Source organism: Pleuronectes platessa, chromosome 2 (genome assembly GCF_947347685.1).
Source record: "Pleuronectes platessa chromosome 2, fPlePla1.1, whole genome shotgun sequence".
Taxonomy (NCBI): Eukaryota; Metazoa; Chordata; class Actinopteri; order Pleuronectiformes; family Pleuronectidae; genus Pleuronectes; species Pleuronectes platessa.
In genome coordinates, this window is record NC_070627.1 from 14,231,938 (window position 1) to 14,259,800 (window position 27,863).

The following is a 27,863-nucleotide window of genomic DNA, read 5'->3' on the forward strand; positions in this document are numbered from 1 at the left end:
GCCAACTTCTTCTTGAGTTCGGGTCAGTGCTCTGCTCGATCTTCGCAGGGTTTGTCATTTATTACGCTCCTTCTCTGGGCCAATGGAAGAAGGTTTGGTTCTCAGAAAGCCACAAGGCAACACTATTTAATGCCTCTGGGAGCTCAGGGTGCAAGCTAATGAAACACAAGAGATTAATCAGCTTCCCTGACTCAAATGTGCTTTCTTTGCAACTTCATTCATTATACCATCATCCTCAGGGACGCATCGAAGCCTTTTTGTTTATTTCCATGTATGCAAATGCATGTGGATGAGTTTTCATAATAAGAAGAACAAATTATTACAAGACAGATACTGCTAATAATACCAGTAAATGTGGCGGCAGGGTGGTGACGTGGTTAGTATAATTGCCTTACAGCAAGAGGGTTCCTAATTGAAAGCTAGGATTGGCTCCAGCCCCTCCCATGACCCTCAAAGTATAACTGGTAAAGATTGTGGATGGATCCACATGCATTTATAAATTAATCACAGTAAATCATTCTTCTCATTTTGCACTCAGAAACCACAACAGTCAAATTGGACACTGACATAAAATGTAAAAACAAGCTCCCACTGTCACAGCAGGTACAACCAATCAAATTGACCCACTACAGATTAAACAGAGCCCCCCCCATTAGTAGTGTGTGAGGGGTCCGGAGGTTTGATCGTTGCCTGGGCAGCGACAGGTCCTCCGCTCATATATCAAGCCTCCACTCGTCAGCTATTAAAGCAACGCACAGACGTATTTTCATAAAGTGCCTTTTTACACAGAATTTGTTCTATATCACACACCATTCACACCATGCAGGGTCAGCACAGCCTTCTGGAGAAGATGGGGGTTCAGTATCTTGCCCAACGATAGTTTGGAATGCAGACTTGAGGAGTCGGGGATCGAACCACAGACCTTCTACTTTGTGGACTACTCTCTCAATAGCACAATGTATATCTGACAAACCTACAGTATACACAACCAGCTAATTATCACTTTCAAAGATCCTCCAATTAAGATATTTGTGCTATATAAATAAAATTGACATTTGGCAGTTATGTGTTTTTAAAATGAGCTCAGCAAGGTTTTCCCATCCCTTTCAGCTGACAATTATCACTCAAACAAACACACACACACACACACACACACACACACACACACACACACACACACACACACACACACACACACACACACACACACACTTTAACAACACAAGAACACCTATAACATTTTTCAATGGCCAATCACTTTCAGTCCAATCCACAATATTTGATTAGGTCATTTTAGTTTTCATAGTTAATATCCCTGTCCACTGTTTAACTGAAAGCATTGTATTTCGAGAACGGGTTCAGGTCTAATTATATAAGAAAATATAATTGAGCTTAACCTGTAATTATCCTACATGAGTCACTTATGTCAAATGACAAGTTGACAAATGACAAGTCATGAGGCTTCCATGTATGTTTACAGTCTACAGCCACTAGATGGCCCTATAAACTTCCAAATACTGAAACGAGGAGCCCATTTTAAAACAGCTTTACGTTCCCTTTTAATAACAAAAATCCATTGAAAACAATCCCAGTGCAAATATATCTTTAATAAAATCTTCTTTATGTAAACATTTTGCAAAATTTGATTTGCTTTGAGATACATTTTTAAGATACAATCCTGATCAGAAATTCACAAGCACATAAAGATATCTACGAAGCAAAAAATATATAATTCACAACAGATGTTCACTCTGTGTTCTGTGCTGCACAGAAGCCTGATATGACTACAGAGATTAATCAATCAATCAATCAATCAAATTTTATTTGTATAGCCCATATTCACAAATTACAATTCATCTCATAGGGCTTTAACAGGGTGTGACATTAAGTCACTCTGATCTCAAGAGCTGATTGCATAAGAGACATAAAATCATTCTCAGCCTTTACAAACATCAGCCCCTCCCTGCGTTTGTATAACTGACTGTCAAATTGAAATTCATCTATCTCTGACTTATTTGCCTAATTTGCTGCTGAAAGTCACAGGAATGACGAATGGATGTTCTCCCCGTGTGTGAGTGGGATTTCTCTCTGGCTTCCTCCCACAGTTCAAGACATCCACAATGGGCCTAGGTTAATTGGAGACTCTAAATTATTCGTAGCTGTGAAAGTGAGTGTGAATGGTTGTTTGTCTATGTATGTTGGTCCTGTAATACACTGGCAAACTCTGTACCCCGCCTCTCTCCCAATGTCAGCTGGGATTGGCTCCAGCTCCCCGACATGACTCTTACAAGATAGATAATGGATGGATAAATAACCAATAATATCAAAAAGAAGTCAGTCAAGAGGCCACAGGTGGAAAACAACAATCTGAAATTTGGATTTTATAGGATAAGAAACACCAGTGTGACATTTCTCTGTTGGTCCATACACCATGGTTTGTTGTCTGCAGCCCATGGGCACAACTTTTTTACACATACTCTTATTATTTTATCAAATCAACATACATTCATCAGGACGAAAGATTCTCTATCTGAGCGAGTGTTGTGCTAACATGGTCCTAGTCCTGTGGCTTGGTTTTCAAAGCTACAGGTTAATGTTAATCAATTAAATATGCTTAACACTTCTAATGTAGAAATGTCTTAGAGTTTGAGGGTTAAGATGACCTCTGAATTGATGCCTGTAGTTTTTATTTTCCTTATTTTGACAATTTAAATGAATAAAGATGTGGATGTAACAGTTCATTTCGGTACTTTAATTGCATTCGTTTTACTCTGCAACTCAGAGGGACTTTTTATACTTAAAATCTGTTAATTTCTTATCTTGATCTTTATTTATAAACTCTATATAAACTGTTGTCACTTGTCAGATGAGAGAAGTCTCAGTTCAATCAACAGGTGATGCTACTAATTTAGATTTTGATTCCACAGGGCAAATAGGAAGGTAAACAACAAGACAGCTACAATAATTTAACAGTTCATTTTAAGAGAAGGTTGGCATTATAATAGTAATGATAATAAATAATTATTATGAGTAATAATAGCTCCTTATGTTGACAGTAATTACTGTCTATCTTCAGACTCTGCAGCTGTGGATGCTCCTGAATTACTGAATAAATGAAATGTGTCTGGATGAATTTGGGGATGTTTTTCTTTGCAGGACAAAGAAAGAATCAATTATGCTCTGTATTCACACAGACATTGTGAGGACACAGGGCCGGAGTGATGTGATAAACTCTTGGCTTAAAAAACATAATTTCATCCATGTTTTTTGCTGCAGTCTCTGGTTGTTAACCCCACTGGCTAGAAATCTATCAGAGAAACAGGAAATTAAACTACCTCCAGTGAACTAATCCTGCAATGTACAAATGGGAATTAAGTAAAAAAAAAAGGTAAAGATAACACAGGGCTTATATTTAGCCTGTGTGCAGTGCAGTGCAGCACAACCCGTCACCCAGGCCCGAGCTGTAGACTGGAGACACACACACTTGGCTGCCCGGGGAAAGGTGTGTGAGCCGCGTGGAACGAGAGCTGGGAGACAGGTAGACGGAGGAGGCCTGGGAGTTTTTTCTCTCCCACTTGAGCCAGTAGCCCTTCAGGCCTTCCTGATGGGCCATCCACGCTACCTGCACCTCCTGAGGCTGCACAGGGGTCAGCTGTAGGTCGGCCAGAGCGGGTGGAGTGGCTGCAGGAAAGAAAACAAGGAGAGGTGTTCAGCCGTTAAGACAAGCGAAATGGATACGCTTAAAAAGAAAGTAGGAATGATTTAAAAACGGAAATCTAAAACGGCACCTTTAAAAAGGTCAACTTTCACAAAAGAGAGGTAGACAGAACAAATGTGATGCTTTTAAGCAAAAACGACTGAAAGAAACAGACATATTTTTTGCTCACAGATAAAATCATGCTACAACGGAAAACATACCCTCCTGAGTGCATGCCCTCACTGACATGGCTCTTTCTTTTCCATCGACATGCAGAGCGCTGACTGTGACCAGGTACTGAGTGCCCTGGTCCAGGCCTGTAAGCAAAGTAGAATTCTGCTGGCTATGAAACGTCACAGTCTGGACTTGACCACTCGGAATAGCTCCGTACTCCACCGTGTATCTCTGGACGCGGGCCGGCTGCAGAGGTCCCCAGCTCACGCGGATCTGATGAGGGCCGGAGTCTGACACGGAGACCTCTGACGGGCTTACAACATCTGCAGCAGGCGCAGGGAGAAGGGACACAGGTGAGGTCACGGCAGCCAGCATCACATATAGATGAAATTTAGATGAGATGGAATCCGGTGCTGGAAGTTGCCTGTTTGAACACCTAAATTAAAACAAACGATCACACTGCAGAAACCAATCAGACTGCTTTGCAGCTGCACTGATCCAGGGTTGTGTGTTATTACAAACTGAATTTGCAGACGCGTGGCCTCATGTTGTAGTAAATATCTCTTTAATGGCACAAATATCTGTTTAGAAGAAAACCAACAACATCAAGTGCTCAGCCAGTTGAATTATCCACAATGTAAATTTGAGTGTCTACAATTCAATGAGCAAAGTCCATATTCTGGGGAAAGCAGGGACAAAACATCAACAGCATTACAGAATTATAACATAACCTTTCGAAGGTAAAATTCTCTGTAAATCATCTTACCAGGAAGTGTGGTGAAGGTCACAGAGAGTGTGTCATACAGCCTCTGATTGGACTCTGGGCGGAGAGACGCTGTGTAGGTGGTATCAGGCTGGAGGTCTGTCAGCTCCATCCGGGTGGAGCCACCTGAGATGGTACGTCTGGTCTCGGGGTCCGTGTTCAACATGGAGTTATACCAGAGCTCATAAATACCACTGTCTGCTGTCAGAATGGGACGCCACTGCAGCACAGCACTGTTGGAGGTCAAGTGAACCACTTGCAGTCGTTCTGCACGAATGATTTCTATAGATAAGACGAGAAGAGAGAGAGGGGGGTGGAAATATATAGAAAACTGGGCCAACTGGAGCAAATAACTCTGTAGTTGAAATCCATTTTTTTCTGTTTTTAAATATATTTCCAACACCTGCCATGGAACTATTGTAAAGCTTCAAACACGCACATGTTGTACTTCTTATAGTGACGGATTGACATTATACATTCCAAAGCCCCTTACCCTAACCCAGGGGTGTCCAAACGTTTTATCCCGAGGGCAACATAGTCCATTACATTACATTACATTACATTACATTACATTACATTTCATTTAGCTGACGCTTTTATCCGCTTTTTATTTAAGCGACTTATAATAACTGCATTCAACTCCGAGGGTACAAACCCAGAACAACAAGAATCAAGAAAGTAAAATTTCGTCAAAAATAAAGGAAACTACAAAGTGCTAATAGTAAGTGCCATTTAAGTGCTACTAAATTGTTAGTTAAATTTATTTTTTTGTATTTTTATTTTATTTTATTTTAATTTATTTTTTTGATGCGGGCCAATTAAAAATGGATGGTCAGCTGCAGTTGGCCCGCGGGTCGTAGTTTGGACACCCCTGCCCTAACCCGAACAATTCAAACTATATTACCAGCCCTAACCCTAACCTCATTTCTAACCCTAGCCCTAAAACCAAGTCGTATCCCTCCAACAGCCCATTGCAACGTCCTCACAAATATATAAATACAGGAACACACACACACACACACACACTTACTGATGATGGCCTTCCTCAGATCTTCTGTGATGATGGCGACGTTGTCGAATTCCACAAAGTACAGGTGGGACTCCAGAGGAGGTGTCACTGCACTCTGTAACACCTGGTAGTTGCCATGTACTGTGGACACGATCAGCACAGACACTCCCCACTCCTTCAGCTCCGTCAAGGGCTCGACCACGTCTCCAGGCTGCGCACCATCAGTCAGCCACAGCAGTATCTTTGGCAGGCTCTCCTCTGTCTCTGTCAGGAGCCGCTGGGCCACCTTAAGTGCTGCCACATTGTTGGTGTTTCCCTGCAGATGGTGGACATGTTGCAGGGCCGTCTGTAGACTTTCCTGACTGTCGTGGGTGTTCAGGTCGAACACCAATTTTGGGCTTGTGCCCACTTGCAGCAGCCCGACTTTCACATGTCCAGGGCCCAATGAGAAGGGCCGAAGCAGGTCGGCAGTGAAACGCAGCAGGCGGGAGAATTCGTAGTGTGCTACACTTCCTGAAGAATCCAGCAGGATGAGAATATCCCCTTCACAGCAGTTCAACTCTGTCAACAACAGGAGGGAAACAGGTCACTTTATTATGTCAATGCTGTCAGAACATTAACAGGTGAACCAAAGATACATTTTTTAAATAATGCTAACTTTTTAAATCACCTATTTAATGATCTAATGAACTGCTGTGGTGAAGCCAAGTAGAAAGAACGGATGATTTTCACATCCACCAGTTAGGAAGCAAAACTCATTTAGAGTGGAGACCATAGACTGCTTACAAAGATGAACGACGTGTCTCCACTTCCTCCCATTGTACACAAATGAAGCTGAGTCTGCACAGCATTGACTGTGGTGTGTGGCCACGCTAATGAAATCCCATTCACTCAGTCCCTCGACCAAACGCATGTCCGTCTCAGCTGTCAATCATGATGCCATTCTTTTTATAGCATCAAATCAAACTTACTAGAAAAATTAACACTTGAGCAAGCATCAGTGTGATTAGAGCTACCTTAAATGACAGAGATAAACTATTTGTTTTTGACTTTTTTGTTTGCCCATGTCCCATCCACCAACATGGAGGAGGAGGGTTATATGACCTATACTCCAGCCATCCTCCAGGGGGTGTTGAAGACTATGATACAGTCTATGATCTTGACACGATATGAATGCAAGGCTAATATTCCCTCTCCTTTCTGCTCTGTTAGGGTCTCCACCACCTGGTCTGGTTCTGTGTGGGTTTCTGGTTCTGTTTTTGAGTGCTGAGCCTGTTGGTATTCTCCTGCCTGACTGGGCGTGCAATGATGAATCAAATCTCCGCATCCGGCAGTATATATGGTCCGGATCAAGCACTCAAGACTCTGCCAAAACATTGTCCAACCAATCATCTGCTACCTCCATCTGCTTGCAGCGCTCAGCCAGCACACCACTGCCTGTCTCAACCTTAGCTATCTCTGTCCCAACAGGAACACTGCCTCCATGTCCTTCGCTAAACCGTCTGCTCTCATTAGCAGCCCAGCCACGGCATCTCACAATTATTATCTTATCAGCATCTTTTTGATTTTGTAAATAAACTCCCTTATATGGGAGTATATATTGGAATGTGGAAAAACGTGGACACTGTAAATAAAATGTGTTGTATTTTTGTGTTTAGGGAGTCAAACCGACACCTTGACACATCTTTACAATATTTACATATAAGTGAAGAAGGATCAGGTGTGACAGGCTTTAACATATATGCATACATGTTAATCATAAAAAGATCAGTAATGGTTAAACAGTAGTGTTAAGATGCTTTTGAGAGATGGACATACAGTTTGCAACTAATCAAAATGAAACGTTTGTCAAGTTGATATAAGAAGCAAAGATGATTGTAAAGTTATATTAATTGGTCTATGAATTATGATATTTATACCAACTTTCATAGTTGTTGCTCCAACTTGAGATGGCCTTCGCGTGAATTTTCCCAGTCGGGAACACATTTTTCTGATTAAGAACGCACACTAATGGCAGAGTCAAGTGAAAATTCTCTTGGGGTTTCTCACCAGGAGTGAAACCTTGTGCATTACACATTACCAACACAATTTAAAATATAACAATTTCAAGGAGTTAATTTCCACCTCGTTAAACATTGGACCAAAGTACAGACTTTTATAACATTTCCACTACACCAGCAGACAAGTGTTCGGGGAAAGGTTAAACGCTGGGGACTTATTAGTTTCCTCTGCTGCCTCCTCAGTTATACAAGATACAGTGGACAGAGATGAATCATCCTGTCGTGACCACATTGTTATCTCAGGCACATAAAAAGGGCAGCACTGCTTTAGGATATCCAAGTAAGACCAATCACATTAATGTTGCACAAGCAGTTAGTGCTCTTGGGGAAGCATTCATGTGTAAAATGAGAGGCAGTAGCCGGTGTATGAACTGTCTTATTCAATGAATAACACAGACCAGCTGAGTACAAGCCACTGCACGGCTCCCACTGTATCATAATGTGTAAAAAACGTATTACACTGCGAAAACTTGGAGCTAAAAGGGGAGGATTTATGACAATGAGGAAGAAATTGGTCACGGGAGTCGATTTATCATATGAAACCAGAGGGAGATTTACTATGAAGATAAATCTGGGGAAAAAAAATCAAAAAGATGCAGTGAATGAAGAGAAAGCAAATCCCACATCTTGGTATCTCTCCACCTAAGTGAGCACACACTGGTTTCTCCATCTCACCCATTATCATTTATCAGAAGCAGTTTTGTGGACTAAAAGTCGTCTTACTGGAATAACCTTCAATGGAAAGAATCAATTCTACCTACGAGCATCCCGCACAATCAGATATGTGCATCTGGTCACTCACTCCTCTGTTTCTGCTCGAGTGTTACTAAATTGGCTTGCTCTCTACCCATGCATATAAACATGTGGCACCTGAGGTTCAGGAAAATATATGTTTAATATCATAACCTATTATACGTACATAATTCAAACTATGAAAGCAAAATAGTTTTTATAATAATTTGAATTGAGGACCAGATTAAATACTTTATAGGAATCAATTCACCCACTGTAGTCATGCTTAATTGTCCCCTATACAATGTGGACAACTGCTTTATCGCGTCTTCTTCCACGCTGTTCACACTTCTCTGTCTTTCACATCTCCTCTGCAGAACACACCAATTGAATTAATGATTGATTACATGTTATTGATTCATATATGATAATATTATATCAATTGATCAGAACCTCCTAAATCCTTATTTATTTTCTATTTTGAGTGTAATTCTCTTGCCAAAGAAGTGACAAAACAAGCTCAATTGACTAGAGATGAATTTGATAAGTATTTTCGATAAATATCATAGTAACATTAAAACCATAAATTATTTTAGCCAGAATAATCTTGTCTTGACAGGTGACCGTGGAAAAGAGGCAGAACACAGAATCGAGACAGAAAGCTGAGAACACATGGTTGGATTATAACCGTTGATGGAAATGAGAAGGAATTACTCCATGTTTGCATTCCTGTAAGACATGCATGTGAATGTGCACTGTTTGTGTGTGTTTGTGTGCGTGTATGAGAGATAGAGGGAGAGAGAGAGAGGAAGAGAGAGAGAGAGAGAGAGAGAGAGAGAGAGAGAGAGATATTTGAGCATGTCATCTGTCATGTAATTGGTTTCAAGCTGTGCCAAGGCCATATGCCACACTGCAGAGCTGTACGGATGAATGAAAAATATACACTATCAATGTGCGCAGACATCAAACAGACAGATGGAAGACTATCTCTGTCAGATCAAAATCATGTTTTTTACCTATAAACTGCAGGTTGCTTTTTACATATCCGAATGAAAAATGAAACCACAAATTAATAAAAAGAATTCCAGACATTCCTCATGGCCTCCTTCTCCATTGCTCATGGCATCCTATTCCTTTTTGTGGATCTCTAACTTGGCTATTAGGTAAAAATATTTTCTTTTAATTAGCTGTGGCCCTCTATAAGGATCTCAATCCTCTCTAGTTCAAAGTTAGCTTCAAGGCCAAAGCTCCTCTTGAACTTAAAAATACAGTTATGATACAGTTATGCACTGGGCCTGGAGAAGAATTAAACATAAGCAGTAAACAGTTTACCATTATTTCTAAGATTATGTCATAAAAACAATGTATGAATCCCCAGTTTTTTCTGTAAAAAGAAAAGTGTAACAATCTGTCACAAACGCTTTATAGCACATGCACGTCGAGATCGAGTGATGGGGCCGGGGTAGTGAAGTCCTGTGGATACGTATGCTTAACCGGAGAGTCAGTCTCTGTTGTCCATCATGAAGTTTCATAAATCATTTAACTAACTACAGTCAAAATTTGAACCTTCAGTTTGATAAGAACAAACTAAAATGACATGTCCATGTCCCGCCTATAGCATAAAGTAGGCAGGGATTTTGACCTATACTGCAGCAAGCCACCAGGGGATGATAGAGACACTTTTAGCAAGCATAAATACTTGGAGAACAAGGAAACTTTTTAAAAGGAGTTATGTGCTGGTCTACTTCTCGGCTGGAAGCTGTACCATCCTCTACTCTCTGCTGGTTGCCAGGCTGGTATGTGCATTGAAATATCGGTTTCCCTGTTTGCTGTTAGAGAGCGCTAAGCTAAGCTAACCGGCTGTAGGCTCAAGCATGTGACAGACACGTGTCGGTTTAACTAGTTAACAGAGCCTCATTTGTTTATTTGACGGTTGCTTAACCAACAAGCATGTGTGGAGACAGTGTGCCAGTCAGGAACACTTTGTCGTGATTGAACCATTTATTGGACAAATGGTAATACAGGGGTGCTTTGCACGAAGTCTTCAGATTCTCGCTCCCTGGAGAGTTCAAATTTCAGGATCCTAAATCATATATGGACGCTTCCTCCGTATCCTTTTCATCCTTTTGGCCTGTAAACAAAGACAAACGTGTCAGACTGCAGTGACCGTGTTGCTTCTGTGAGTGTAACATTATATGAACATTAATGAGTTGTATGTGAGCATAGTACACGGTACGTACGTAATTGTCACTGGCTGACCAATCAGGGAAGGCCTGAGAGTGGAGGCGCTTCAACCTCTTTGCATCTTCATAATATTTTGCCTGCTCATCTTTGGAAAGCGACTTCCACTGTGGACACACAACAACACAAACAAGAGCATTAATGCACACAGATCCACGTGAAGTCAGGAGATAGTTAGAGGAAAAAAGGGTCACATTTTAGAAGTGTTGTCTTTAAAAGTGCTCGATGACAGAAAGCTTTTAATTCATTTATCAAACTTGAAGTTTGGGGAAGTTTGTGTGGCACCAAGAGTTTCAAACATACAGCGCAAAAACACCTACTTTGTATCCAATATGTTTGTTGACAGCCGCACAGTCTGAGTTCTTGATCTCTACTACAACATTTGACCTCTGTTCCATGAGGAATAGCATGAAAGCGTTTGGGGGCTTCTTGACATAGGGCCTCCTCTCGTCGTGTGGCTGTGTGGAACACCTTTTCTGTCTATGGGAAAACAGTAAAACAGAGGGAGAGCATGAATTTCTGCTGTGTAAAACTCTGAGGAAAGAAATAAACCCGAAAATTTGACGAGAGATCAAGATACATGAGAATAATTATAAGGCATTTGAGGTTACTGTGATTCAATTTTGAGTCTGGCTTTGTTGTGGTCAGCCACAGATGACGAAGCAGTCAGGTTGACTTACCTTGATCCAAGGGCGTTAACTGCAGGGACAGTAGACGCGACAGTAGAAGTGACAGGAGGTGCAACGGGAGGAGCGACAGGAGGAGCGACAGGAGGAGCTGAACAGGGTGCAGCCCCATAAACGATCTGTCCATTTCTATAGAGACACGATCAGGCAGACACATTAGATGACAGAAGAAGTTTGAAGATACACATAGAGGCTCTCAGTTGTGTGTTTGTTTGCAGTAATGTGTGAGATACATACATGAATCCAACAGGAACCAGGTTTGTCCCATGCAGGCCGTGAGGGCGACTCACAATTGGCCTGTTGTTGACCTAGAGATACAAATACAAAGTTTCAGTAACTGCTTGAATGAGCTGCTGTGGACTAAAAACACATCCTGTACATACTTATACCTACCCAGATTTAATAATCCCTGTCCCGATGCTAATATTTTAATCCCATCAAGGACAAACAAAAGATTAATAATCTGTCATAGTTGCTCCGTGGCATATCCCAGAACTCAATCAGGAGCACTACTCTTAGTGTCCATGAATTATTAGTTAATAAGTGATTAATGTTGGGACCTGGTATTTGTGAACTACAGTTCGGCCTACATGTTTAGTCAAATGCGGACCACATGTTTCTTTGTTCTGGAGAAAAAGGAGAGCCACTAGAACTCAGTCTCCCAGGGTAATTAAACTTCACACTGAGGTGTTAAAACTGCCCCTGAACACAACTTTCAACCACTTTGGTAACTCTGGGCCCCATGACCCATGAGGTCACCAGGCCATTATAAGCCCAGTTCCCCTTCTCCTCCTGCTCTTTTCTATTTTAGTACTTTCATGAGACAATCAATAAATTGACTATCTTCTCCCTTCCTTCAAAGGTGGTGCCCCGAGGTAACTTTAATGAAGTTATCAAGTGTGTGGCGGTGTGGGGGGCGGAGCCCCAGGGCCTGTGTGTGTGTGTCTATAGCTCAGTTGACCAACCCTGCTCGAGTCTGAGGTAAGGACCTCCTACCTAATTTACATATGGACACATAAATGTAGAAATAAATAAATGTGGAAATAAATAAAGGTTGGAATAAATGTGGAAATAAATAAATAAATGTGGAAATAATGCAGAATTAAATGAATCAATGTCTTAAATTTATTTCCACATTTATTTCCACATTTATTCCAACTTTTATTTATTTCCACATTTATTTATTTCTACATTTATGTTTTGGTCAACTGAGCTACAGACACACACACACAGGCCCCGGGGCTCTGCCAACACACCGCCACACACTCGCTCAGAGACACAAGCAGTGAGATCTGAGCTCGTCACCGTGAAGCAGCCGCTCAGTGACTTTGTAGAACAGTGGAAACAGTGAAAACACAGAGTTTATCTGGTCACATCTGCTCAGAGATCAGATGCTTCATGGGCAGAGCAGAAGCTGCAGGTGGTTTGTACCGAGCTGGAGTTTCTGTTTCCTCCTCCTCCTCTCTGCTCGCTCCTTGTGCTCAGTACAACACCAGACGTGACGCTCACAGTAGGGACTACTGACACCTAAATCATCCCAATAAAAAATAACCTTAACTAACCCTCTGAACTTGAACTAGTTCATTTTAAGTGCGAACTGGCTCAACGCTGCAAACAGCTACTGGACACCAGTCAACATTGAGATGCAGAAGTGGTAGGGCTGGATCATTACACTCCCGTGACTAATCCTGCATGAGACTGCGGTTAGGCCCGCCTTTCTCATTAGCATAAGGACACAGTGTGCATTTGACTTCTGGGGCCTTCATACTACTGGACTTCTTAGATTCAGTTAAGTATATTCTTTATTAAGCTTCTCTATTAAATTACTATTGTATCTGCTGTCTTAGGTTAACTAGATTGATAGTTTCAACTGTTTGGTCTCACCTGGAATTGTATGAGACGGGTGTTTCTTTGTTTTTTAATTCTGTCTACTGCTTGTCGTTTCACTCAGGTGATTGAGAGTTAAAATAGGAACCAGCTAAAGGTTAAATTGCTTTCTTTTTATTCCAATTCGGTTAAAAAGCATAATTCTATTTTACTTTCTACCTGCTGAGGTAAATAGCCTTTGTCCAGAAACAGTTTCTGGCCAAATAGGACACTTAGCAAAGCCACTGATTAAAGGGACAAGTCTCTCTTGTTATTTAACTCTGTTGATTATCTGCTGCTGGGCCATTAACACCACGTGGTGCCTGATTGGCTCATGAGCAGGGGGAGTGGTCAGCACAGCTGAAGCCAGCCACCGTCAACTCTGGTTTAAAAACCAGGAATTGTTTGGAGCGTCAGCTCCAGCGTCTGTGAAGACTCATCGTATGAGGACTCGGAGGATAAAGACAAAGGAGTCTTTCGGGGAGGCTGAGTATAAAGCTGCATTTTTTATTTTTAATATGTGTATAATTTCTGTGCGCATTTCTCATCGTAGTTACTATAGGCCTTGTACTCGTTCACACCAACACCGTAACCTTTCCTGTCTTATCTATCCAACCCGCTCCACACATACCCAACACCTTGTCACAGGGGGCCTATGGAACTGCCAGTCAGCTACCCGCAAGGCAGACTTCATCTCTGGCTTTGCTACACAGCAATCACTTGACTTCCTTGCTCTCACTGAGACCTGGATTACACCGGACAACACATCCACCCCAGCTGCCCTCTCCACTGCCTTTTCCTTCACCCACACACCTAGACCCACTGGTAGGGGTGGCGGTACAGGTTTACTCATTTCACACAAATGGAGTTTTTCTGTCTACTCGCTTCCAATCTTTACCCCAACATCTTTTGAATTTCACGCTGTGACTGTTACTCAACCGGTACAACTAACTATTGTTGTTCTCTACCGTCCACCAGGTTCTTTGGGAGATTTTCTGGAGGAATTAGACGTCCTCCTGTCAAACTTCCCAGAAAATGGCCCTGCACTTATCCTTCTGGGTGACTGTAACATCCAGACAGACAAGTCATCTGATCTTTTACTTTTACTGTCTTCTTTCGCTCTCTCACTCAGTCCTTCCCCTCCTACTCACAAAGCCGGTAACCACCTGGACTATATTTTCACCAGAAACTGCTCAACATCTAACCTCACTGTAACCCCACTTCATGTCTCCGACCACTTCTTCATCTCTTACACTCTCCCATTATCTCAAACTGACAACCTTAACACATCAACAGAGTCTGTACCTGTCCGTCGCAACATTCGTTCCCTCTCTCCTTCCTCTCTAGCCTCCTCTGTTTTATCAGCCCTCCCTTCCACTGACTCTTTCTCACTCATGCATCCTAACTCTGCCACTGACATTCTCCTTTCTACTCTGTCCTCCTCTCTTGACTCTCTCTGTCCTCTTACGTCACGACAGGTCCGCAAGTCCTTCCCAGCTCCGTGGTTGTCTGACTCGGTGCGTGCCGTCAGAGCCACTATGCGAGCATCAGAAAGGAAATGGCGGAAATCTAAACACCTGGACGACCTGCTAGCTTATCAGTCTCTTCTCTCCTCTTTTTCTGCCTCTATTTCCACAGCCAAAAGCACTTTTTACCAAACTACAATTCAAGCCTCATTTTCTAACCCCAAAAAACTCTTCTCTATCTTTTCCAACCTCCTCAACCCTCCCAGTCCCCCTCCTCCTTCCTCTCTTCTACCAAGCCACTTTGTCAACTACTTTACAAAAAAGATAGATGACATACGCTCTTCATTTTCTGATCCTCCTTCTATAACCACACTTCCAACAACTTCATCTTCATCCCATTCGCTCTCCTCTTTCACCCCCCTGTCTCCCAATCAAGTTCTGACCTTGGTAACCTCCGCCCGCCCGACCACCTGCCCCCTTGACCCCATCCCTTCTCACATTCTCCAGACTATTGCCTCTGACCTTCTTCCTTTTCTTACCCATCTAATCAACACTTCCCTGTCAACTGGCTGTTTCCCTAATTCTCTGAAGGAGGCAAGAGTAAATCCTCTCCTGAAGAAACCCACCCTCGACCCGTCTGAAGTAAATAACTACAGACCTGTCTCTCTCCTTCCCTTTGTTTCCAAAATTCTTGAGCGTGCTATCTTTAATCAACTTTCCTCCTATCTTAACCACAATAATCTTCTTGACCCTCACCAGTCTGGTTTCAAGGTAGGTCACTCAACTGAGACTGCCCTCCTTGCTGTCTCTCAGCAGCTTCACACTGCTAGAGCAGCCTCTCTCTCCTCTGTCCTCATCCTTCTAGACCTCTCTGCTGCATTTGACACAGTGAACCACCAAATCCTCATTTCCTCCCTTCAGGACCTCAAGGTTCTGTCCTTGGTCCTCTCCTCTTCTCTTTGTACACCAACTCCCTTGGCTCTGTCATTCACTCACACGGCTTTTCCTACCATAGCTATGCCGATGACACCCAACTAATCCTGTCTTTTCCCCGATCAGAAACACAGGTAGCAGCACGAATCACTGCCTGTCTGACCGACATCTCTCAGTGGATGTCTCAACACCACCTGAAGATTAACCTTGACAAGACTCAACTACTTTTCCTTCCAGGGAAAGACTCTCCCATCCACGACCTGACTATTAACTTTGACAACTCCGTGTTAACCCCCACTCAGACGGCTAGGAACCTGGGCGTAACACTCGACAGCCAACTCTCCCTTACTGCCAACATTACTGCAACAACACGGTCCTGTAGATTCATGCTGTACAACATCAGGAGAATACGCCCCCTTCTCACTCAGAAGGCGGTGCAGGTTCTGGTCCAGGCTTTGGTCATCTCACGTCTAGATTACTGTAACTCCCTCCTGGCAGGTCTACCTGCTACTGCCATCCGACCTTTGCAGCTCATCCAGAATGCAGCAGCTCGACTGGTTTTAACCAACCTAAATTCACTCACACTACTCCTCTCCTCCGCTCCCTTCACTGGTTACCAGTGGCTGCTCGCATCTGGTTCAAAACACTAGGACTTACGTACCATGCTGTGAACGGATCCGGTCCAGTCTACATCCAGGACCTGGTCAAACGTTACACCCCAGCTCGTTCACTCCGCTCTGCTTCGGCTAATCGGCTCGTTGCTCCCTCACTGCGAGCTAAACACTCATCAAAAACACGACTGTTTGCCGTCCTGGCTCCTAAATGGTGGAATGAGCTCCCCATTGACATCCGGACATCAGAAAGTTTACACATCTTCCGCCGAAAACTAAAAACATACCTCTTCCGACTTTACCTTGAATAAAAAAACAACAAAAAAAAACAACACACTAACAACTTTTGAAACTAACACTTTAGTAGCACTTACATGGCACTTATTTATAGCACTTTGTAGTTTTGCTTTATTTTGAAGAAATTGTACCTTCTTGATTCTTGTCGTCCTTGGTATGTACCCTCGGGTTTGAATGCACTTATTGTAAGTCGCTTTGGATAAAAGCGTCAGCTAAATGAAATGTAATGTAATGTAACACTGAAATCGTAAAATAAATAAATCAGGGAATAAATAAATGTGCAAATATATTTAAGACATTTATTTAGACATTTCTGTTGTTATTAACGTATTTATTTATTTATTTCTGTATTAATTAATTAATTTCCTTTTTTATTTATTTATTTCTGTATTTATTTATACATTTATTTATACTTAAGTCATGTATGGTCCTCCATAAGGCACACCATTTAATGATGCCACGCTTAAGTTACCATATGCACAACAATAAGAAGTATCAATATCTAACTTTACCTGGCTGTGGATGAAAGAAGCTGCCTGGAAGTTGTTCGGCTGAAAGGCACTTGGTGGCTGGTACATTGGAAGAGCCGGCCCAGGTGCAGGCCTGACTGGCTGCTGCAGGCTGAGAAGTGATGCTCCCAGAGGCATGTGGCACTCTGTCCAAGGCTGCTGGGGGACACATTTTTCCTGAGCTGGGGCATCATACCAATCAAGAAGAGGAGGGTTGGTTTTTGCAGTAAGAAATCCAGGCCCAAAAATGACTGGCTGCTTCAGTTTGAGCGGTGCTGCTCCCAGAAGCATGTGGCACTCTATCCAAGGCTGCTGGGGACCACGTTTTTCCTTAGCTGGGGCATCATACCAATCAAGAAGAGGAGGGTTGGTTTTTGCAGTAAGAAATCCAGGCGCAAAAATGACTGGCTGCTTCAGTTTGAGCGGTGCTGCTCCCAGAAGCATGTGGCTTTCTGTCTGAGGCTTCTGGGGACCACACTCTTCCTCAGCAGGGGTATTATCATGAAGAAGAGAAGAGTCTGTACTAAGTGATTCCAAAGCTCGCAATAACAAGTCAAAACCAGAGTTGCCGCAGCTGCAGACCCTCATGCACTCTCTACACTGAACAATCTTTGCGTTTTGGTCCATCGCGTTACTTGCAAATGAAAATTAAGCCAGAATGTTGAGGCTCGCTCTGAACATGTGTCCCTGATTTGCATAGGTAAAGAAATAAGCCAAAATCTAAATTGTTTGCAATATATCCTTAGAACATGCCTATGATATAAAGCCTTTGAAGTTAATCACACAAGAACAAAGCGACTTCAATGCTCAACACTCAGTTACTCACTATTCAAAGGCACTGCCGGCATGGTGACATACATTAATATTTGTTCAATTGGGTTTACACTGAAAGGAAAAGTGCAATAATAAATTATCTATAAAAAGATGATCTATTTATTTTGTATATATATTTTCACACAGGTTGGTGTGCCTGAGTGGCACCATGATTCAGCTTTGCTTTTCAGGGACGAATAGTGATCTCCCATCCGGATCATTCAAAATCCTCAGCTGCAAGGATAGTGGTCCTGTTGAAAGCAGTTGCAATACTAATTAATGTAATAATTTAAATTTGTATTTGTTTTGCTAATATGAGTATGACATACAGTGTTTGGATTCCACAAGAAAGACAAAAAGAAACTACTTTACCCAAACATCTCCTGACTAATGTCTGCACGAATTCTGATGTGAATGGTGCAGGTGAGTAGGGCACCAATCCTCATCTTCTTGGGTCATCCCAGTTAAAATCCCAGTTTTTCAACCATTCAATATCTTATGTACTTGTTAACAACTTTCAACAGTGACAGTCACTGTTCAAAGTCTGTGAGTAATCAATTGCATCAAAGGAATCTTTGATATCTTAGACACTTGCAAAGGTGAAATATTTCCCCTTTTTTCAGCTTTGCTTTCAGGGACGAATAGTGATCTCCCATCCGGATCATTCAAAATCCTCAGCTGCAAGGATAGTAGTCCTGTTGAAAGCATTTGCAATACTCTGTAATATTTTAAATTTTTATTTGATTTGCTAATATGAGTATGACATACAGGGTTTGGATTCCACAAGAAAGACAAAAAAAAACTACTTTATCCAGACATCTCCTGACTAGTTTCTGCACGAATTTCTGAAATTCTGATGTGAATGGTGCAGGTGAGTAGGGCACCAATCCTCATCCTCTTGGGTCATCTGGATCAAGGTCTTCTGAAGCTAAAATCCCAGTTTTCAACCATTCAATATCTTACGTACATGTTTGAATGGTGACTTTGTATGTAAGTAATCACTTGCAGATACAAGCTGTAAAAACAAACAAATAATATTATAATACTAAAGCCTTTACAACTTTTTTATAGATATGGTAAAATGGCAGTCAGAAAGGAGAGAAAGTAATGAAGAATGGAAGAAAGACAATTTTTTGTTGATAATAAAACATTAGAGAAGCAACATGACAATTTTTCAATGCATTGACTTGACTGTGTTCCAGTGGACACTCCATTGCTAACAAAGTTGGATATGAAAAGCTTTTTCTTTCATTGGAGTTGATGCATCAGGGTCAGCAAGCTGTAAAATAAGTGATACATGACACTCTCCTGTAATAAATTATTTTATTAGGGCCCGAGCACCGAATGGTGAGAGGCCCTATTGAATCTGTAAGGATTTTTATTATTATTAGGGCCCGAGCACCGAAATCGGTGGGAGGCCCTATTGAAATTGAAATGATTATTATTATTATTATTATTATTATTTTTCTTAGCTTAAATGAATTGGCTTTTTGAGGGCTTTAATGTGCTCAAAAAGTTGTAGGAGTTTGCAGTAAATTCGAAGGCGGCGAAAATTTACGTATTCTGGAGTATTTTGAAAAGGGCGTGGCAAAATGGCTCAAGAGCGCCACCTACGGAAAAGCCCCTCATTTAGCATTCACCGATCTTCAAAAAAAACAAAGACTATTTTGTATCATGACAAGATGCACAAAAAAGTCCATCAGTGCATTATGAATAACGCAACAGGAAGCCCGCCAGTTTGACTTTAGTGGCCATTTTGGTCATATTCCATATTTTTTCTTTGATGTACTTGTCGTACAGCTTTCATCAGATCAACTTCAAATTTAGACGATCGTCATCACAACAAATTGGAGATCTAAAGTTATTGAAGGATTACGTTTTAGCAAAACCGTCTGACCGTGGTGTGGCGTTAAAGTTTGATGAAACGCCATCAAAACACAAGCTTCCATATTTCAGACATAGTTTGTCCAATTGAGTCCAAACTAGACACATACGACAAGAGTCGCGACCAGAAGACATCACTGCAGAAATTGTGACTTACAATCACAGCGCCCCCTGGTGGCAACAGGAAATGTCTTGTTTTTAAGACGTGTTATGTTTTTATGTACTACTCGGAGAGCTTTCATCAGATCAACTTAAAAATTAGATGAGACTCTACAAAACAAGATGAAGATCTAAAGTTATCAAAATTTAAACTTTTCATCAATCCGTGTGACCGTGGTGAGGCTTAAAATCTTGATGTGCAAAATGAAAAGACCTGTTTTCATTTCAACCATGTATGTGTTTCATGGTCTTATACTGACCTCTAGTGGCTTTATATTGCCGGCACAACCTACTTGTACCGCAATATTAAGTCACTAGAGGGCAGTGTAGGATCATGGTTTGACCAAGGCACAAATTGTGTCACCTAAGGCAGGGGTAGGCAACCTTTACTATTTCCTCCACTCTTCCCCCAATTTAAAGCTGTCTGTTGCCGCACAACATATTTGATAACACAGGTTATAAAGTTATATATATATATATATATATATATAGTCATGCAATATATATAAAAACTATAGTTTGTTGCATTTATTAAATAATAGAACGACAATAAAGACAACTGTTGACATTTAACTGCTATTTTTACCTGTTACAAAATAGGAAAACACCAAACTCTGACCATGGCGTGGAGTCAAAGTCTGATCACACGCCATCAAAACACGAGTGTCTGTATCTTGGACATATTTGGTCCAATCAACTCCAAACTAGACATGTAAGACAAGGGTCGCGACCTGATGACATCTACAAAGACATCATGACTTAAAATCCTAGCGCCACTGGCTATAGGAAGTGAAGCGTTTATTGTTGCTGCAGAGCTTAAAACGCACGCAAGGCAGAGACATGCGCTTGGTCATCGATCGTTCTCTCTCCCCCGACCGCAACAGACTTGAAATTGCCTGTGCTCGACCACTCTTCCCCCAATTTAAAGCTGTCTGGTGCCACACAACATATTTGATAACACAGGTTATAAAGTTATATATATATATATATATATATATATAGTCATACAATATATATAAAAACTATAGTTTGTTGCATTTATTAAATAATAGAACGACAATAAAGACAACTGTTGACATTTAAATGCTATTTTTACCTGTTACAAAATAGGAAAACACCAAACTCTAACCATGGCGTGGAGTCAAAGTCTGATCACACGCCATCAAAACACGAGTGTCTGTATCTTGGACATATTTGGTCCAATCAACTCCAAACTAGACATGTAAGACAAGGGTCGCGACCTGATGACATCTACAAAGACATCATGACTTAAAATCCTAGCGCCACCTGCTGGCTACAGGAAGTGAAGCGTTTATTGTTGCTGCAGAGCTTAAAACGCACGCAAGGCAGAGACATGCGCTTGGTCATCGATCGTTCTCTCTTCCCCGACCGCAACAGACTTGAAATTGCCTGTGCTTGACCACTCTTCCCCCAATTTAAAGCTGTCTGGTGCCGCACAACATTATTGATAACACAGGTTATAAAGTTATATATATATATATAAAAACTATAGTTTGTTGCATTTATTAAATAATAGAACGACAATAAAGACAACTGTTGACATTTAACTGCTATTTTTACCTGTTACAAAATAGGAAAACACCAAACTCTGACCATGGCGTGGAGTCAAAGTCTGATCACACGCCATCAAAACACGAGTGTCTGTATCTTGGACATATTTGGTCCAATCAACTCCAAACTAGACATGTAAGACAAGGGTCGCGACCTGATGACATCTACACAGACATCATGACTTAAAATCCTAGCGCCACTGGCTACAGGAAGTGAAGCGTTCATTGTTGCTGCAGAGCTTAAAACGCACGCAAGGCAGAGACATGCGCTTGGTCATCGATCGTTCTCTCTCCCCCGACCGCAACAGACTTGAAATTGCCTGTGCTCGACCACTCTTCCCCCAATTTAAAGCTGTCTGGTGCCGCACAACATATTTGATAACACAGGTTATAAAGTTATATATATATATATAGACATACAATATATATAAAAACTATAGTTTGTTGCATTTATTAAATAATAGAACGACAATAAAGACAACTGTTGACATTTAACTGCTATTTTTACCTGTTACAAAATAGGAAAACACTAAACTCTTACCATGGCGTGGAGTCAAAGTCTGATCACACGCCATCAAAACACGAGCGTCTGTATCTTGGACATATTTGGTCCAATCAACTCCAAACTAGACATGTAAGACAAGAGTCGCGACCTGATGACATCTACAAAGACACCATGACTTAAAATCCTAGCGCCACCTGCTGGCTACAGGAAGTGAAGCGTTTATTCTTGCTGCAGAGCTTAAAACGCAAGCAAGGCAGAGACGTGCGCTTGGTCATCGATCGCTCTCTCTTCCCCGACCGCAACAGACTTGAAATTGCCTGTGCTCGGGCCCGTTAGTGCTACAACGTAGCCCTAGTTATTATTATTATTATTTCCCTTTGGGGGGCTTTTTCAGGGTCTAGACATGCTCAAAAAGTTATGAAACTTTGCAGGAAATTCAAGGTCTGCGGATATTTTAGTATTCTGGAGTAATTGGAATTGGGCGTGGCAAAATGGCTCTACAGCGCCCCCTGGAACCAGCCCCTAGGTTTCCACATAACGGATTTTCATCAAAATCTGGATATAGGTGTATCGTGACCAGTCATGAAAAAAAGTCTCATGGAGCATTATGAAAAACGCAACAGGAAGTCCGCCATTTTGCTTTTAGTGGCCATTTTGGCAATATCCCACATTTTTACTTTTACGTACTTGTCCCAGGGCTTTCATCAGATCAACTTCAAATTCAGATGAGTGTCATCACAACAAGATGGAGATAAAAAATGATTGAGGGATTTTTTTTTTATCACACCGTGTGACCGTGGCATGGCGTTAAAAATTGGTTACACGCCATCAAAACACGGGCATCTGTATCTCGGACATACATGTTCCAATCAAGTCCAAACTAGACATGTAAGACAATAGTCCCCGCCTGATGACATCTATGCATAAATGATGACTTAAAACCGCAGCGCCCCCTGGTGGCAACAGGAAATGTCTTGTTTTTTGCTTGTCTTACACTTGGATGAATTTCTCCTCATCCACTGACCTCAACCATGTCAAACTGTATCAAATGGGTCCCAAGACATTGACAATGAAGACATAAGATTACCGTGACTTTTCGTCAAACGCCATATGAATGGCGTGGCATTAAAGTTCATCAACTCGCCGTGAAACACGAAATTGCTGTAACTTCAGTGTTCATGATTCTATCTCTCTCAAACTACATGTGTGTAACAACAGCCCCCCCCTGAAGATATTCATATGGTTTTAAGAAATGGGCGTGGCAAAAAAACTGACCAGCGCCCCCTATAGGGCAACCCCGGCACTACGATGGCCGACATTTATACAAATCTATCGGGACATGTGTCGTTTCATAACAAACAAAAAAATATCTTGGATAGGTATGCTTGACCAAACAGGGAGGCCGCCATTTTGGATTAAGTGGCCATTTTTTTTCCATATTCCACATTTTTACTTGATGCACTTGTCCCAGGGCTTTCATCAGATTAACTTCAAATTAAGATCAGTGCCATCACAACAAGATGGAGATAAAAAGTGATTAAGAGATTGACCTTTCGTCACACCGTGTGACCGTGGCGTGGCGTCTTGAGTTTGATTAAACGCCATCAAAACACGAGGTTCTGTATCTCGGACATACATTGTCCAATCGAGTCCAAACTAGACATGTAAGACAAGGGTGCCATCCTGATGACATCTACACAGAAATTATGACTTGAAATCACAGCGCCCTCTGGTGGCTACAGGAAGTGACATGTTTTATACTTTGATGAACTGCTCCTGGCTGATTTACAATATACAGCTCAAATCAGATCAGTCAAGTCATTAGATCATGGTCAGAATTGTGACGTTTCCTCAAACCGTGTAAACATTGATGTGCGGCGAAGGATTTTCCTTCGCCAAAGGACACGATGTTATCATAACTCCACTGTGCATTGTCCTATCACTACAAAACTTCTGTCACATGGTCAGAGTCCAAGCCTGAACAGCTCTATGTGTCAATATTTCCTCAGTGTCATAGCGCCACCTACTGATTCGCCAGGAAACAGGAAGTACTTTGTTAATCCACTCTGCATTATCCAACCGGCTCCAAACTACTGACCTATGATCACAATACTGATCTGATCAGCCCCACATATAAATATTAGTTCAGGGTCATAGCGCCACCTACTGATCAGTGTGAATATTAAGTTGTGTTAACATTGTCCGATTGACACAAAATTGCTCACGCTACATCAGAGCGCCTACATGAACAGATATATATGTCTGTGCGTAATAATAGTGATGGCGCCACCTACTGGCAAACCTACTGCCGCAGAGCGCAAAACGCATTTAACGTGGAGAAGTGCATGCTCGATCGATGATGTGCGCTTGGTCATCGATCGCTCTCTCCACCGACCGCAACAGGCTTCAACGTGCGGGTGCTCGGGCCCGCAAGTGCTACAACGTAGCCCTAGTTATAATTGTTCCTGAGTTGATGGGAAATTCACTAAACAAAATAAATTCAGGACGTCTCAACAATTACTACAATGATCTTAAGCACGAGTAATTAATAATACGATCTATCTGTAACAATGTAAATGTTACTATAACAGCATCAGCCTGAATACACACATTATAATTCTGGTGCATATTAATAAAACTGATATACCAAGCAACAGATTGAATATATATTGATGAGGTACATTACCTGTTCAACACTTAAGTGTCAGATACACTTTGTCTCTCAGTAGTTTTCCATCCTTTAAGCCTAAAAGTCAACAGGAAGTGGCTTAGCTAGCAGCCATAGCCTCACGATGTTGTGTCCGAGGGGCCGTGAATACGCCTTGTAGGAAGATGTCAGAGGACATTTAGGCTTCGAGTTGAATTTGAATGTCCCTTGGTTTTTCTGTTGTTAATTGGTAAGTATTTTCCTCCATTCAACAACTTTTCTGTTCATAAACTTCCTACAGACCTTTCTTAACAACCTCCCAGTCCCATTTCTTCGTCAAAATTTTGTACGGGTACAGTTATTATTGGTTTTTAGACCAGCTTGTGGCAGTAATGACCCAAATCATTCTTTGCCAACCGCCAATACAAGCCAGAAGAAGAAGATGTAAACATAAATGTCTGTAGCAATATGTCGATCCAAGGTGGGTATGGGGAAGATATCAAAAATGTATAAGGCTTATTCTATCGAAATATAAAGAGAGAGATGATCCACTACAGATGTGTGAAATTATTTTATATTCATGTTCTGCCAATAGATGCCTCTCATCTAAATATTACACACTGCACCTTTAATGTGAGATGATGCTGAGATTTTAGATGAAATATTGTCCCTCTGAAATCTCTGCATCTTTCTTCTTAAATCTCTGCATCATCACACATTGAGTCTTCAGGACAACACTGTCTGAGTCACAACTTGTTCAAGCCTGATCCCAACATGTTGTGTTAGTCTGCGATGAGATTTTCATGCTTGACTGTGCTGTGATCTGACTCATCATTTAATATGTTAACAGCAATGTCACTCACTGTCAGCAAAACCTCGGTATTTTGTAATGGTTACATAGGGGATTTACACAATTAAGAAACGTTTTCCTTAAGACCAGACTCTATTTACAAAGCGTCTAATTTTCAAAATCTCACCCCAAAAACGACAAAATAAAAGAAATATTTCTACTTAATATGTATGTGTTAGGTCTGCCTGATGTTAATTTTTAATTCGGCTACAGATTAACGCCTCTTTTCCCTCATACCTGTGCTGTAGCTTGTGTGAACTCACCTGTGGCAGGTACAGCACCCTGCATGTCGCTCTGCGGTAACATTGCCCAGAGGAAAACGCAGCAAGGTAAAAAGATACGCATCCTCCCCGTTCAGCATGAAAAACCATGAGCGGGAAAGAAAAAAAAAACAGAACAACCAGGTGAAGTATTCTGATCTGGTTCTAACGCACACCGGCTCCCATCACCGACACCAATCATCCAGTTGTACTCTGCAGGTAAATTTCTCTCCTGCAGATTCCTTCATCAGTCAGTCAGTCGATAATCCACTCCAGTTTCTGCAGCTTCGTTTCCGCTGTGCACTCACTTCATATAATGTAAAACTGCTTCTCTCCCAAACTATTTCATGACTGTGCCCTGTGCACAGTCCGGATCCCTCCTCCTCCTCCTCCTCCTTCTCCTCCTCCAGCTGCTGAGCCAGGAAGTAAAATCGCTAACCGTTTTTTGTAATGGGACTTTTAATCACAGATGATAACTGGAGGATCCCTGTATTAAAACAATAACTGTATTATAACAATAATAATAATAATAACAATACACTTAGTGTTCTATAGCACTTATCTAAACAAGGCTACAATGTGTTTTACAAAATACATGGGTTTAAAATAACACCAGAACAAAGAGTGCTAAAACCAACAACATCCAGTTAAAGATAAAAAAATTAGGATTATTGCCAATGAAAAATATGTTTTAAGCAATGGTTTAAGATCAGGTAACGTGCTGGCAAGTGTAGTCTCCTCTGATGATGCGTTCTGGAGTCTCTGGGCCCTGGTGGCAAAAGCTTGTTCACCATCCTATTGGATATGAGAGACTTTTGACTAAATTGGGTTTTGTGTTTTTTATCTCTGGACGGCACCCGAGTGAGGGCTTTCTCTTCTCTTACAAGCCTTATTAGCAAGTGTTGGTTGGAAGATCATAGATTAGTTTTGATCATAGGGAGTTAGTAGCTCCTCAATATAACTGGGGGTCAGATTGTGCTGAGCTTTAACAGAAATTAAACAATCTTAAAATGAATCCTTAATTTAACTGGCAACCAATGGAGGGGGGAAGGAAACTACAGAGATACATGTGTGCAGCACCGTTCTGCACAAGCTGAAGCCGAGACACTTGGGATTGACTTGAACATGTAAATAGATGATTGCATCACACTTACATACATGCAAACATTGAGCCACAAGACCAAATGGACACTTGTGTCAAGCTCTGTGTGCCAGAGGAGGGAAGAACACCTTGGTATGCCAGAAGTTAATCTCAAAATAACATCTGCAAGGACAGATTATGACTCAGTTGGTCTCTGAACACAGACATGAACGAGGTCCTCCACCCTCCTCTCCTGTAGGAGCAGGACAGCTGCACTGACACAGACACAGCATGCAAACAATTGAAGCATCTGTGAATAAATGTTTTGCACCATTTTGTAGCCATTTTCTACCTTGAAATGTTTGTTTTGTGTCTCTTTAATGAACAATTTGTGTTTCCTCATAGTTATTTTAAATCTATTGCTGGTTGTTTGATTTGTTTTTGTGGCCATTTTGTGCATTTTAGTGATTTCTTTGGTGGTTTAATGTCTTTTTGTGCTCATTTTGTTACCTTGTAGGATCACGTTACCTTTTGGTGTTAGTTTTGTAGCTCTCTAAGGTCATTCAGTACATTTTTTTTTATTTCATTTTTTTTCAGTGCTCAGTTTCTCTTTATGTGATCCCTTTATGCCTCCTTCTGGTTTGTCTTGCCTCTTTTGGAGGTGTTTTGTGGCTCTTTGTGGTTATTTGGTATTTATGCCTATTCTATGTCTCTCTGTTCCATCTCGGTCATCGTTTGATGAATTTTTCCCATGCTGCGGTCCTGGCCATTTAGACCTCTCTGACCCAGGATCTGCGCTCTGTGGACATGTTCAGTAATCAGTTGCATGGCGAGAGGATTTCACTGAAGACTCCCTGGAAGCCCCTCAAGCTGACCACAAACCTGGAGCCCGCTTTGGGCAACAGCAACAGGGCACGACATCCATTTGGATCATGAGCAGCAGCAAAGACAAAAATCAGCCAGCCCATTAGACAGGATTACAGTTAATACCACAGCTGCCACTTATGAAAAAGACTCGTTAGATCAAGTGCAGGCTATTCACATGCATT

The 27,863-nt window shown here is 41.5% G+C and overlaps 2 protein-coding genes across 2 annotated transcripts; both read right to left on the bottom strand.

Moving 5' to 3' along the window:
• Nucleotides 1–1,586: 1,586 nt before the first annotated feature.
• LOC128451516 (von Willebrand factor A domain-containing protein 1) lies at nucleotides 1,587–26,103 on the bottom strand. Its single transcript, XM_053435384.1, has 5 exons — nucleotides 25,737–26,103; nucleotides 5,665–6,204; nucleotides 4,638–4,916; nucleotides 3,919–4,194; nucleotides 1,587–3,681 (listed from the first exon to the last, which is right to left on the bottom strand). The coding sequence occupies exons 1-5, from the start codon at nucleotides 25,816–25,818 to the stop codon at nucleotides 3,413–3,415; spliced, it is 1,446 nt and encodes a 481-aa protein (XP_053291359.1). The 5' UTR covers nucleotides 25,819–26,103; the 3' UTR covers nucleotides 1,587–3,412.
• On the bottom strand, nucleotides 10,330–25,730 carry LOC128451572 (transcription factor 7-like 1-B). The gene is made up of 7 exons (XM_053435453.1): nucleotides 24,663–25,730; nucleotides 17,048–19,136; nucleotides 11,600–11,670; nucleotides 11,357–11,491; nucleotides 10,997–11,156; nucleotides 10,676–10,783; nucleotides 10,330–10,566 (listed from the first exon to the last, which is right to left on the bottom strand). The coding sequence occupies exons 2-7, from the start codon at nucleotides 17,669–17,671 to the stop codon at nucleotides 10,519–10,521; spliced, it is 1,146 nt and encodes a 381-aa protein (XP_053291428.1). The 5' UTR covers nucleotides 17,672–19,136; nucleotides 24,663–25,730; the 3' UTR covers nucleotides 10,330–10,518.
• Nucleotides 26,104–27,863: the final 1,760 nt, after the last annotated feature.